Here is a 15793-nt window from a genome sequence, read left to right as displayed (position 1 = left end):
CTTTTGTTTTATTTACCTTCTAGTTTTTAGTTCTTTTGTAATAGCAAGAGTTGCCCGTGTAAAGGCTACACTATTTCCAACAATTTATTCTGATATAGCGCGACAAACTTGAACTTATATCACTGCACTACTACAACATTCCCGAGCATTTATAGATAGCAAGTAATTAAAGCAAAAAAAAAAAAAAAAAAAAACACACTTCGGTACACGAGAATCAGGCCGGGCATGAACAAAATTTATCCCTTTGGCCCAAACTCGGCCCAAATTTGACTCAAACACATTCCCTGTCCAGATCCACTATTCTTTGTATTAAAACAAGCAATGCACCCTTCGCATTGTTGTCGTTATTATAAATAAAAATAATTATCATTATGAATAAAAGTGATTGTGAATTTTATATAATAGCAATAATTTTTCAAGATAAACATGTCTATTAAGTATTAATGAATCAAAGTTACTATACATTTTCGCGCAATATATAATGAGGACAAGTGACTTGGTTTCTTCTCGGTAGACTTTATGGGGTTTTTTCGCTCAATTTTTGCCAAGCAAAAACTCTTTTCGAGTATTTGTTACTCTGTAATGCAACGGTAATATTTTGTTCAATAAACTTTACTCGCTAAAGTCCATGTATTTTGAGGTGACTAATATATTTATATCGATAATTTATATTTTTTAAAAATGATTACATGTATACAAATTGGAATGTGATCAAATGAGAACTCTAAATATTGTATAAATTCAGAACTATAATCTGGACCATTGAAAAATATCAACGGATCACAAAAAAACATCAACAGGAAAATGTCAACAGAATTTCAACGGTAGTCCAGGATTGATGATGTGTTGATATTGTGTTGATATTATGTTGACATTAAAATCTTGAAATTTTACACTGTGTTGATATTGCATTGAAACTGTGTTGAAGTTGTGTTGAAGAGTTTTTGTACAATATATAAGTTTGCATTTTATCACTACCTTATACTACCTCCGTCCCCCAAAATTTGCTACACTTTGACCCGACACAGGTTTTAAGAAATGTAATGGAAAGTGAGTTGAAAAGTTGGTGGGATGTGGGTCCTACTTTTAAAGTATTAGTTTTATAATAAAATGTGAGTATGAATGAGTTAGTGGAATATGTGGTCCACTATCAAAAATGGTAAAAGTAAAGTGTATCAAATTTTCAGGGACGGACCAAAATAGTAAACTGTATCAAATTTTCAAGGACGGAGGTATTACAAGTTAGTGTTATTTTGACTCAAATACTATATGTAACTCGTACAATGGTGACAACACATTTTTTTTTCTGAATAATAGTAACAATTTTATATTTGCATGTATAAATTTTTTAATGATAATCTTAAAAGTAAAATTAAAAAAATAAATACTAATAAGTTTAACTTTCAATATAGAATCAAAATATATTTTCATAAGTTTGGAAAAAAGTAATGATGGACATTAATTGTTTCGGGTCAATCCTCAATGGTTCGAATTAATTTTGGGGCAATCCTATCGAATTGTATGCTATTCAGTTTAATATTATTCGGATTGTTAATTTTTTCTGAGTTATAAAATTACCAGCCCTAATCTTATAAATTTATTGAACTATTCAAACTATTTTGTATATTTCGGATTAAATTGACAGTACGTAAGTCCGTCAGCTTCAATAAATTAAAGATTTCGTTTGTTGGCTAGTTCCATTTCGGTTCCAACTACTTCTGTAGTCATGATAGTTTATAATGAAAATATTTTCTACTATATAATAACAATTAGGTTACAGTTCCAATGATGACACAAGATTCTTATATTTTAAACACCAAGTCTCCATACTTTTCATCTCTTATCTTGATTTAATTGAATGCATTTAATCAATTTCAGCCATTTTATCATTTATCAATATTTTTATAAGTAAATAAATTTAACTGCGTTACAATAAATTTAAACTTGAGACGTTTGGTCTTGGCATTATAATTTTACTATTAGGCCAATTCACCAACACCATTTGATCAATGTTTTGATTGTGTTTGGTGAATGGTACCTATAGATGAATTTATTATATTCTTGTGATTGGCTTAACAAAATTTGAGACATTTAATTTGGTCTCGGCATTATCATAATACTACTAACCATTGATTATACATTATTGGAGTATGTATAAAGGTAAGGTTTCGATTTATCTTAGTTGATTACATTTTCAAGTTAATTAATTAAAACATTACATTCACTAGTTTTCAACAACTTATTCTCTTTATTTATTGATTTGGTATTTACCTTTTTAATAGTTTATAGCTTATTCAAAACCATATTGATTAGAGTGTTTAGATTTATTTGCTTTCCTTATTACTATACTTGATTACTAGCTAGCTTTACATAGTCTTCCTTGACAAGATATGGACTAATCGACTTATTAGAACTCACAAGCGAGTGACAAATAGATATACTTTTGTTCAATCTTCTTTGTTATAAGAAAAAATAATTAAATGATTTATTGCTCAAAATGAATTTATGAACAAATTGGAAACTATTCATATCTAATAAGATCCTATTTTGAATTCGAATAATCTCAAATCATGCACATGCACATGCACTATAGATTGTTTAATAAGTTATGAGTTTCAATAAAGTCAATCACGTTGGTTGATAAGTCAAATATGAATACAATACAACCATCAATATCGTCAGAGTTGATTAGGTCGAAATCTTGAAAATGAAGATACAGATGCCCCGTTTGTTGAATTATAAACGATATATTACTGGAAATATATTTACCAAGGAATATTAGCATCAGCATCACTTAAATATTTTGTTTTATTAAGTACTCCACTACATTGATTGGATACAAGATGAGAACATATCGTCTAAAACATTTGAACTTTTCACAAACTTTATACTAACTCTTTTTGGTCTCTTATTTTACGAAGACATCTCCCTTGAATGGTGTAATAATATAAACAAAATGATTGGATTAATGGAACCTAGCTAATTACCTTAAAATTATACAGTACTAAAAGAAAAGATTAAAATTGAACAAAAATAATTAAAATTACTATAAAAATTGAAGGATTCGCACCTTTCAAAATTTGAAGATAAATCACAAAGTTTTAAAATTTCTCCATCGTTCCATAATAACTTTTTTAGACAAATTTGATACTAAATTAATGCATATGCATAAAATTTTGGTATTGTCAATAAATAGTGAATAAATGTGTACGAATTGGATCAACATCATTTAGTTTAATAAACTAAAAGTAATATCACAAATTTAGTAAAAAGGACAATTAAGAAATTATGAAATTTCATAATTTGTTATGATCATGTTTCAAAAAATCAAAATAAGATAAAAAGAAAATTGACCAAAATATATAATTTTTTTTATCAAACTAGAATTGTGGCATAAATAAAGACACTAGTGTAGAAAAAGCTTAGGAATGAAATTAGTAGTTGGTAAAATGAATGCAAAATTAATAAATAATGCAATTGGGATGGTAAGATGTAAAATCTGAAGAAATAATGAAAACTTAGAAGTAGAGCAATAGACAAGCTTGATGACATCGAAAATTAAAAGGCTCAATAAATATGTCACGTGTCACCCTCCGAAGCCCCACCAATTTCGAAGATCTTTCTCACTTCTTCCCATCATTTGTTCGCATCATTTGAATACATGTTCAAAATTAGTATTACCGGTTACCCTCTCTCTCTCTCTCTCTCGCCTCAATCAGCAATTATCATGAGCTCATAAACTCATCTCTTGCCTTGCCATGGCGGAGCTTGAGCTCGAGGCGGTGCTGCGATTCCTGAGGGAGAACGGATTGTCGGAATCGGAATCAGCGCTGATGGAGGATGTGATGGACAAATCGGGAGCTGGCGCTTCCGAATTGGACAAGTTCGTCTTCCCGATGGCGCCTCCGCCTCCGCTGCTCAGAATTCCGTCGGCTCGGCGCCCGGAGGAGAGCTCCGATGATGAGTTCGTCAGCCTCGCTTCTTCTACTACTCAATTGTGCTCCTCTGGTATTCATTTTTTGCGGCGTTCAATTGATTCAAGTGTTGTCGCCAATTTAATGCCCCTTTTTCTGTTCAATTTAATGTGTTACTTGTTATGTTGACATTTCAATTCAATTATTGCTGCATTTGTGCTTAACAGATCAACATACGTGTATTCATATCTACAGATGTGACTGAATTGAAAAACATATTAAAATGCGATTTCCAGAATAAGTTAGTTCGTTGATTCATTAATATTAGTTGCTGAGTTTCAATATCACTAAACCCTACTGATATTCATGAATTGGCGAACCAATATTTTTTGTGATGCCAATTGATATTAATGAATCATGGAACTGCCTGAGTTCTCATTTTAATGGTGGTCTTCGGAGAACAGGACATTTCATACATATATTTTTGGGGTAGAGATAAAATGCAAACTCTAAATATTGTACAACCTCCAAACTATGATCTGGACCGTTAGAAAATGTCAATCCATGACAAATATGTATGTATTAAACTGTGGAAGCTATTCTTTCAGTAAAATTGTGATGGATCTGTTGGACTGGTTTCTATTTTTATTTTCCCAGCTTGCCATCTATTTTTAGTCATAATAAAGCCCAATTTATTAATTTAATTCCCATTGAAGTTAAGGGGAAATGAATAAATTAGGTTGTGATCCTTTTGTAATACGGAGTATGTAATTTAAGATCCTAATCAATTATGTCAGCATGTAACATAGCATTCCTCTACTGGGGAATATCCATAAACGTATAGATCTGTCTGTATACATTTATCCCATTTGTGTACATTTTGGCTGTTCCATGCCCTTAGTGTAATTTCATCCGCTTCTTGCAATCCAGAGTTTACGAACCCGTACGGGGTTCGTACGAGTCGTGCAGCTTCGCAGACCTCATCCGATGGATTGACTCAGTTTGGGACAGCTCGAGATTACCCTGATTTCGATATGCAAAATGACCTCTTCTGGTACAAGGAGAAGGACGAGGACTTTACTATGCCGACCCCCCACGCTGGAGGGGATTTTTGTGGTGATTTAAGCGAGGATAAGTTTGTAACAGCCGTGCAAGCAGGAGAGCATGTAGAGGATCAAGCTGCGTATAATTTTATATCCGTTGAGAGCATCGGTAATGTGGCAAGCCGATGCAAAAAGGACAATTTGAAGGATGAGACTTACAAAGACTATTATGAGTTGCACGATCACATTCGACTGGAACAAGGTGATATGGCCACTGGTTATATAGTTGTCTCACCTCTCTCTTACTTGCATTGACAATGGAATGGTTCGTGCAGGTATTCGAGAACAGACGGATCCACACGACAATCAATTGATGATGAACTGGACTAACGCTAACTTCTCCATCAAACAGAATTCTACTTATGATTGGGTGGACAGTTTTGATAATGACCACGACCTCGACCTCCATACTGTTCAGAAAAATAATCAGCCAAACAACAACGACGATGACTTTGACTTTACGTATGACAGAGTTATAACAGGAGAACTTCATGAGCCCCAGGTCCCGGTAAATGAAGAGAACGATACAGTTGCTGATGATGAACTCCACTTATGCGAGACAAAGGACGAAGAATTTGAGACATTTAATCTAAGAATTATACACCGGAAAAACAGGTTTGTAAGTCACTGGTTCCATTTTTTACTTCCTTTTTCGATGCTATAGGTAAATCCATAACTTTTGAGAATGCATGCCTTAATTAAATCCGAGTTTTCTCTTACAAGAATGTGATGGTATGTCAATTTTTTCATTTATTCACGACATCATCAATCTTTAATTTGCAGGTTGATTTGTAGCGTTCAGTTGTACTCATTTATTATCCCATTAACAGGACCGGGTTTGAAGAGAACAAGGAGTTTCCAATTGTGATAAATAGCATTATAGCAAGTAGATACTATGTAGCTGAATTCCTCGGATCTGCTGCGTTCAGCAAAGTAGTCCAGGCACATGATCTATACTCGGGGATGGATGTTTGCTTGAAAATCATTAAAAACGACAAGGACTTCTTCGACCAGAGCTTAGATGAGATCAAACTTCTGAAGTTTGTAAATAAGCACGACCCGGCTGATGAATGGCACATTTTACGCCTTTATGATTACTTCTACCACCAGGTATGCCTATACCGAAGTTTAGTGTCTTGTTAGACAACAAAAACTTAAATGTACATGATTCATCGTGGAGAGGTGTAGATCACAACTACCATTTGTACCCTGATCATGCCACTTTCTTTTCTCGTTGTTTAAAAATTAAGTTGTTTGATTTGATTGCATTATTAAGGTCCATATTGAATCCCAAATTATGGGACTTAAACGAGTAAGTGTGGAACAAAGAAATACAAAACTGAAAATGCTATTTATGTTAGCTTTAAATGTGTTATCATTATCGATTGTGATGGGATTTTTGTCATATATTTTGCAGTTATGTTTGATTGAACTATATACTGATTGCATTGTTTCTGTCTGCAGGAGCATCTATTTATTGTTACGGAACTTCTCAAAGCAAACTTATATGAATTTCAGAAATACAACTTCGAATCTGGTGGAGATGCCTATTTTACATTGAGTAGGCTGCAGGTTCTCTTCATTCCAAAATTCTTTTTTAAATCCTCATGTATCACTGAATTTGAAAATACTAACCTATTAAGTCCCAATTATTCGACTCATTATGTAAATACTAAGGCAGCCAATGCATTGCAGATCATAACTCAACAGTGTCTAGAGGCTCTGTCGTATCTGCATGACTTAGGAATCATTCACTGTGATCTTAAGCCCGAAAACATCCTGATAAAGAGTTACCGAAGATGTGAGATAAAAATAATCGATCTTGGCAGCAGTTGCTTTCAGAGTGACAACCTATCCCTGTACGTTCAATCTCGTTCCTATAGGGCTCCCGAGGTTATGTTAGGCCTTCCCTACGACCAAAAGATTGATCTATGGTCTGTTGGCTGCATTTTGGCCGAGCTGCATTCTGGAGAGGTACGCCATTAGCTACTTTTTTGCCATTTTTATTTTATCGTTTGTTTTCTCTGTATTTTGTGTCATTTACCTGTTTAGCATTTGCATCGAATAATCTTGTAATCGACCAGGTCCTATTTCCAAACGAAGCAGTTGTTACGCTTCTTGCGCGCATAATAGGAATCCTTGGTCCTATCGACATGGAAATGCTGCAGAACGGCCAGGAGACCAATAAGTATTTCACAGATGATCACGAACTTTATTGTTTGAACGAGGTGAGTTCACATATATCCAAGCGAAATTTTACAATAAGCTTTCTAGCCTTGTTTATCAAGAACTCCCTCCGTCCGCCGTTAAATGTCACAAGTTGACTCGGCAGGGTTTTAAAAAATGTAGTGGAAAGTGAGTTGAAAGAGTCAGTGGAATGTTAGTCCTATTTTTTTATATTAGTTTTATATTGCTACAGGAAACAAATGAGCTCGAACTTATTGTCCCCGAGGAGTCCTCGTTGGATCATCACCTGCAGATTTCTGATTCCATTTTTGCGGACTTCTTGAAATACTTGCTTGAGATTAACCCAGCGAGACGACCTACGGCGAGAGAGGCACTACAGCACCCTTGGCTTTCCATTTCATACACTTGAAGATTTTGTGTTGAAGGTATTGCAACCACAATATATTTTTTTTTATCAACTGAAGAGGCTACTTGTATATTCTCGATACTGATTTCGTTTTGAGTGCATAGTGAAATTCTATATGATGTAAATAGATGGTTTAAAATATCTTCAGAGCCCAAAAAAATTAGGCTTTTAGAATTATTTTCCCTTTTACATTTGATATGGAAGTACAGATTAATATCAAGCTATAATCAGATCACAAGATCTGTGTGTTGTAAAGCTGTTTATATAATCTTCAAAAAATTGAAAATTTGTTCATTTACCTTTTCATTTGTGGAATCTCATTTGGATGTATGATGCAGCGTTAAATGTGATCGATTGAAGTAGTATATTTTAGAAAAGGGAAAATATTATTTTTATTATTCTGTGAGCATTGCTATAGTTTAATGCATGTTTAGCATTATTTATATTTTATACATTTAGTTTTATTATAATACTTTAATTGTTATTGAGATTTTTATTTTATTTTATAATTTTCATAAAAATTAAGGTTCGATTTATTCTTTTTTCTTTATAACATTAAATAAATGAATAAAATGATATTCGATTTTTAATAGTAGTAGTAGTTATTGTTAATTATGGAGCCTGAAAGGTATTAATTGAGGTCTGAGGACAATATATTTCCTACTATATCCTTGATTTATTCTCTTAGAATATACTATTTTCTTACGATATGTGTTTCCTAATGTGACTAGAATTAACGTTCTTTATTTGGCTTATAAATAGAGGCTATCCATTATCATAGGATTCATCGTGAAAATTGTATGGTGAAATCTTAAGCTTTACATCGCTCCTAGTATTAGATACACATCCTATAAATAATTTCTCGTGTTTTTCTTTCGTGATTTTCTGTATTTATTTTCCAACAGTTATTACCCCTCTTGATTGGAGCGGTAACCTCTAATTCCTCTTTGGGCCTCCGATCCAGGATACACATAATTTACATCTTCTATCATGCTACTAGTTATATGGAGCTAGTTGTCAATTTACCAAGTGGCTAACCCCGAGTAACCATAGTCTGGCCATGGATTTTCCAAACATGCATCTCACCCAACATGGGGAGGGACTCTCTCAAAGGACACACTCAAAACTCACTTCTAATTTATTACAAATGATGCAAAAGAGCCTATTTATAGATGTGGAGGTTGGATGATGAAAAGTCACTCAAACTAGGGTTAGAATATGAAAAGACACACAAAATAATTCAAAATCCTGCCTTAGGGAGTTTTCCCGAACACAAAACGCATTGTCGAGCATTGTCATGCATCATAATGCCCGCCCACGCAAACTTTCTGGAGTCTTTGTTACTTGACTGCACGGCTTTCGTAAAATGACCATTACTTCCTCATCCGGACTCCGATTGAGGTGTACAAAGTACTCACGCGAAGCTCCTTCCACGATGAAGACATTGGTGGTCTTTAAAGATCATTTGGACTTCAACTTGATAGGCAGATTAACGTCTGAAACAGGCCCTAGCTCCGGTTTGGCTCATCATATGTTTTCACTTTTCATTCTCTTGGTTTGACGCTTCCCGGACTCACATATTTAATTCTACAAATAATGAAAATTAAAAATAGATATGAAATTGGATTATAATTAAGATAATTAAGATGAAATGAAATGTACTCTCTCGGTCTCACACACTATTCCAAGTGAAACATTTTTTTTTTCTGAAGTCTCACTCTAAAGTATACAAACATTACTTTCTCTATATTTTTTTGGTTTAATTGTATTCTCTCTCCACTTGAATAATAAAATAACACTCCATAAAATCACGTATTGAATACGAAATGCTATATGTAGAGTGAAATGAAGATAGTACCCCTTCTGTCCCATTAGAAATGAAACATTTTCCTTTTTGGCTTGTCCCATTAAAAATGAAATGTTTCTAAAAATGGAAATAATATTCTCTACTTTTTCTTCTCTCTTACTTTACTCTCTCTTAATTAACTCACAAAACAACACTGCATAAAATCATGTGCCGAAAAGCAAATGTTGCATATTTAATGGAATGAAGGGAGTATAAGTTGTGAATAACTTTTGGTTCGATCTGGAGTACAGACTAATTGAAATTTAAGAGCACTCCCAATGGCGACGGCGAAAATCCGGCGATTTTTCGCCGGATATCGCCGACTTATCGCCGGCCATTGGGAGGAATCCGGCGATTTTTCGGCGAAATTCCTACCGATTTTACGCCAAGCGGCGTTTTAACGCCGGGTTATCGCCGGATCATCGCCGGCCACTGTGGGGAGCTGTTCGGCGATTTTTCGGCGATGATCAATTTTTTTTTTTTTTTTTTTTTTTCCTCAACGGTCATATTCTAATTTCCACCCCTATAAATATTTCATCCTCTTCCTCCATTCATCACCCACGAAACTTCATTCACACAAATTTTCAATCTTTTTTCTCTCCATCTTTATTAAATGAGTTATGATTCATCGTCTCGTGCTCAGTCCGACGAGGAAATATCACATTCTTCTTGCGAAGAAGAGGTACCTCCAGCTCCCACCGGATGGGATGTAGCGGGTTTCGCCCACCCCACAACCCAATCAACAACTATATCTCCCGTTACATACAAAGCGAGATCGCTCGAATGCGGCCGCCTCCCCGGCTTGACAATCAGCAGTGTAATCCCATCCTGCCACAACTGGGCGCACACGATGCATTGTTCGCGATTGGCCCCCGCCCCCGGAGGAACACGATTATCCGTGAGATGTATTTCGTCGCCGGTTCAGAATGCGCCGCTCCCTCTTCCTGCGCATTGTTAATGCGAATGTGTACCCGTGTTTAATACAACGAACTTTATTACTATTATTTGTTTTATCTTATAAATTAAATAAGCTAGCTTTATTATATATAAAAATAAAACAATTAAATTAGTGATGATGTAAAAATGAAATGTTGAGTTAGGGAGAAATAAGGGAGAAATAAGGGAGAAACCATTGCATGAGGTTGGCTAAAAGTTGGCTAAAAATTGGGGATAAATTTTGGTACTGATGTGGCGCTGATGTGGCAGGAGTTAGGGAGAAATAAGAGAATTTATCCCCAAACCATTGGGAGTGCTCTAAGCTTGCTATGATATGAAAGGAATAATGATGCAGTAGAATTTTAGCCTGATTTGAAGAGTTTTGCCTAATTCACTGGCTAGCAATGCCCTTACAAATATTTATAGACATGTCAGATGCCCTTTTCTGCACTAAAAGTGCAAAAAGTGTAAAAGAAGTGGCATTTTATTGGTGTAATTGTTCCTTTCAATAATTATAGTACTATTGTTTTTTCAAAAATTATCTAATATTGTTGGCAACAGTACGTATGGCGGTGGCGTCCCACCGTAGCCACCACCGGACAGTGACAGCTTAATCGGATTGTAGTGTCTGCTTCCCATTTGAATTTACAAAGAAAATAAGATTATAAATACTAAAAAAAAGATTATACATTAAAATCAAGGTACATATTTTATTGATATGCAACAATGATTATGATGGCATGACTTTTCTGTTAGATGCGGTACTATTTAAAACAACTTTTGTGTTGTTTTTTTAATACTAGTACTATTTATTAAAGCATCAAAATGTATTTGTTTTCTAGGATGAATTTAACCAAAACGAACAGCTATAAACGTTAGAACTTAGAACTATATTACCGAAGCTTTTATTGATGTTTTGTTTGCAAAAAGTTAATTATCAAAAAAAATTATTTTATTTTCAATTTTGATCCGTATGTCAAAATTATTATTATTATTATTATTATTATTATTATTATTATTATTATTATTATTATTATTATTATTATTATTATTATTATTATTATTATTATTATTATTATTTCTGTTTATAAAAAAGTTTTCATCATTTATTTTCTCTCTTTATTTCATAGATAAAATTATTTATGGTAAACACGTGGTTGCTATATGAATTGTTTAGTTTAACCGCATCTCATCCTTTCGGCGAGGCTCTTTAAAAATTAAAAAAATGTGGCTACATAAATTCTGGCCATGTGATAGACCAAAAGTAAGCATGTGGCTTTATATGAAATTATAGATTATCTACTACTCACACTCATGGCATTATTACAAAGAGTACCGTTTTCTTATCCGGTGTAAGAGCATCCGCAATGGTTGGCTAGCAACCGGCTAGTCGATTCGTCGCGCTAGCCGATCGGCTAGCCGAACCATTGCAGCCGGCGATGAGCGAAATCGGCGAGCGGATCGGCGTGGGCTGGCCGATCGCTCGTCGCTGGCCGAAGCGCCGTCGACGGGCTACCGCCATGTGGCGCCCGACGGCCAACGCCGATTTTTGATTTTTTTTTTTTTTTTAAAACCTATATAAACGCGATTTTCGCTTCATTTTCATTTGCACCACTTGTTTTAACGAGTTTTCTCTCTCTCTCTAACTTTCCGTACAAGAGCATCATCGAGCGATGAGTAACGCGGGTGGTAGCGGTGGTGGTAGTGGTGGGGATGCTTGAGGAGTACGAACGGAGGATGAACGAGGCTATGGATGCCTACATGAACCGCGGGATGGAGCGGTACATGCGTATGGTGGAACAGCAGGCGATACCTCGCCCTCCACGAGTTGTCCACCACCGAGCAGTGATTGATCGGGATCACGTAGCTGCACATCGCCGGCTCGTACGACGACTACTTTTCGTAGAACCCGCGGCTTTCCCGCCAACATGTTCCGGCGGCGTTTTAGAATGCGCAGGGAGTTGTTTATGCGCATCGTTGGCGCATTAGAGCGTCGATATCTGTGTTTCCGCTTCACGCACGATGCGGCCGGGCAGACCCGCCACACCCCTATTCAAAAGTGCACGGCGACAATCAGGCAGCTTGGCCTACGGAGGCGCGGCAGCACATGTGGGATGAGTACCTCCACATCGGGGAGTCAGTCACCCCTGAGATGTCCGTAGGATTTCTCGGGGGGCGTGATCGCATTTTCGGTGAGCAAGCACTTCTTCAAGCCCTACTCCCGAAGATTGTCGAATTTGATGCAGATGCACGGGGAGAAGCATGGGTTCACCGGGATGTTAGGCAAAGATAGATTGTATGCATTGGGAGTGGAAGAACTGTCCCGACTGCCTGGAAGGAGGCCTACACGACCGGCTACAAGTCAAAGAACCCCACGATAATCCTCGAGGCCGTAGCTGATTACCGGTTGTGGATCTGGCATGCGTATTTTGGGGTAGCCGGGTCGAACAACGACCTCAACGTCCCGAACTCGTCTCCCCTCTTCAACGAGAAGTGCTAGGGCGTCGGTCCAGCCGCCTTATTTGTGGCCAACGGCAACCGGCATGATATGGGCTACTACTTGGCGGATGTGATATACCCTCGGTGGCCGGTCTTTGTGAAGACGATCCGACAAACAAGTGATGAAAAGAAGGCCTACTTTGCGCAACGACAGGAGTCGGCGCGCAAGGACGTGGAGCGCGCATTTGGTGTGCTCCAGTCTCGATGGACGGCAATTAAGGGTCCAACGCGTTTGTGGGATGTCGGATGCTTTTCCCAGATAATGTACGCCCGCATTATCCTTCACAACATGATCGTCGAAGACGAAGGCGTACAACCGACTAGTTGGGTCAGTGACGATGAAGCCGCTCCAAGCCACGGAACGGCCACCCCTAGTGTACGACGTGGGGTACCTCTCGATGAAGCCGGCCGCCTTCAGGAATTTGCCAACATGCGTCAAGTGGATGCTCATATTCAACTCCAAAAGGATATAATTGAAGAGTTGTGGGTACGGAGGATTGTACGGCGATAGTTTTTTTCTTTATTATGCATGTAATTTTTTTTTATCTATGTAACTTTTTTAAATGCAATTAATGAATTTTCCCGTATATGTGTCGTAAATTTAATTCCGTATTTTAATCGTAATTTTAATTCCGTAAATGTAGTATATTTTGAATTATTTTTATTGCGGCTGGCTATGGCTGGCCTAAATCTGATGCAGGTGTGATTTTTTTAGTGTTGCTGACGTGGCAGGGGAGAGAATGGTTGGCCTATGGCTGGCCTAAGCACCATTGCGGATGCTCTAACTATAACTACTCCCTTCGTCCCAAAAAAAATATCACATTTGTGGGATGACACGTAATTTTAAGAGGTTTTATTTTATGTATTAAATGGAGAGAAAAAAATATTATTTTTATATTCATATGAGAGAGAATTTTTTTCAAAAATGAAAATGTGACATTTTTTGTGGGACAAACTAAAAAGGAAAGGGTGATATCTTTTGTAGATAAGAGGAAGTATTATTACTCCCTCTGTCTCGCTTAAGATGACACGTTTTCCTTTTTAGTTTGTCCCAATTAACATGACACATTTCCTTTTTTAGAAATTTTCTTTCTTCAATTAATACACTCAATCACTTTTTCTCTCTCTTATTAAAATATTCATCTTTCTTTAACTCTCTACTTTAATACTAACACCAAACTTTTCTCTCTTCAATTAAACACTTTAACTAATAATTCCTGAAATCCCGTGCTGGCTAACCAATGTGTCATCTTAGCCGGGACGGAGTAAGTATTATTATTTTTATTATACATGAACTTTTTTGAAACAGCAAATCATGTTCCAAAAGCTGTAGGTTGTCAACAATTGGTTGAAGTACACTGCGGTCTTTCTACGATATAACTACTTTTCAGCTTTTTGGATATGAAATGGTCAATTTTTTTATCACTAAATTCAGTCGAAAGCTTCCTTCAAATCTTCTACTCATGTTCGGTCGCACAATAAAAATCACATTTTCTATTCAATTTGTCTCACAATAAAAGTCTTATTTAAATAATCTTACTTCATTCACATTATATTATAAAACCAATACTCCATCCGTCCACGAAAAATAGGACATATTTGTCATTTTTTGTTATCCACGAAAATATAGCCATTCAAAAAAGGAAAGTTTTCAATAACTTTCCTTCTACTTTTTTCTCTTCTTTCTTACTAATAATATGGATCTCATATTCCACTAATCCTACTCCCCTCTTACTTTTTCCCCCTTCTCTCTTAATTTTTTCCCCTTTTCTCTTACTTTACCAATTCTACATTAAAACCCGTGTCATTCACAAAGTGCCCTATTTTTTGTGAACGGGGGGTATTAAAAAGTGGATCTCATGTTCCACTGACTTTTTCAACCCACTATTCTTTACATTTCTTAAAACTCATGCATGCACAAAATGTGACTCCTATTGTGGGACGAAGGGAGTAATATATGTCTCACACCTTAACTCAATACAAGTTAAAAAAAAATATATAATAGAAAGTGGTTGAAAATATTAATGATATGTGAGTCCTGCTTTTATATACTCCTAGTTGTATAATAAAATGTAGAGATAGTGAAATGTGAGATCCAATACCAAAAGAGATAAAAATAAAGTAGGACAATTAACACGGGACAAACCAATATAGAAAACTAGGACACATAATGAGGAAGGACGAGAGTATATTATATTACTTTTGTCTTTGAAAATATAAACTTTTAAAAAGGTAAGAATTCTAATACACAATTGATAAAATAAGATAGATGAATTGATAAAATAAGAGCGGGAATAATAAAAAATAGAAAGAGTAATAATGGATTGTGGGATCTATGTTCTGAAATGAAAAGTTTAAAAAAATTCTATTTTTAAGGGACGTAACAAAATAGAAATAGTTTCTTTTTTAAGGAACGCGGGTAGTATGACACTAACATATTGTTGATCAAGTCACATATATTGAAGATAAGAGCATCCACGACATTACATCTCATACCATTTCATCCCTTAATTATTTATGGATCCTATACCACTTTTAACCATTATGTATTTTATCCTTTAACTAAGGGACTAGTTCTACAACAATCCATCTCGTCCTTAACTATTCATGGATTTCACTATTGCATCCTTCAATTTCAAAAATCCATCTCATCCTTAACTATTCATGGATTTCACTATTGCAATCCTTAAATTTCAAAAATACAATTAATAAAACACATTTAATTAATAGTAACACTTAATTAAAAAAACACGAAAATTACATTACAAATTTTGAAATTAAAACTCACATAATTTAAATTCTAAAAATAAAAAATTATATAATTTAAATCATAACAGTTAAAATTGACATAGTTAAACCCTAAAAATTAAAATGACTTAATTACTAAACCCCTTCGTCCACA

General features: G+C 35.5%; 1 protein-coding gene across 1 annotated transcript; it reads left to right on the top strand.

Annotated features, from left to right (window-relative positions):
- The first annotated feature begins 3601 nt into the window (after window positions 1–3601).
- Window positions 3602–7916, top strand: LOC125191067 (dual specificity tyrosine-phosphorylation-regulated kinase 2-like). The gene is made up of 8 exons (XM_048088527.1): window positions 3602–4008; window positions 4845–5219; window positions 5293–5632; window positions 5848–6127; window positions 6482–6589; window positions 6713–6991; window positions 7102–7245; window positions 7437–7916. Exons 1-8 carry the CDS (start codon window positions 3759–3761, stop codon window positions 7611–7613), a joined length of 1953 nt encoding a protein of 650 aa, XP_047944484.1. The 5' UTR covers window positions 3602–3758; the 3' UTR covers window positions 7614–7916.
- Window positions 7917–15793: the final 7877 nt, after the last annotated feature.

This window comes from Salvia hispanica, chromosome 5 (assembly GCF_023119035.1).
Source record: "Salvia hispanica cultivar TCC Black 2014 chromosome 5, UniMelb_Shisp_WGS_1.0, whole genome shotgun sequence".
In the NCBI taxonomy this organism is placed as follows: domain Eukaryota; kingdom Viridiplantae; phylum Streptophyta; class Magnoliopsida; order Lamiales; family Lamiaceae; genus Salvia; species Salvia hispanica.
The sequence above is the reverse complement of the archived record's forward strand: the minus strand, read 5'-3'. Positions and strand labels throughout refer to the sequence as shown.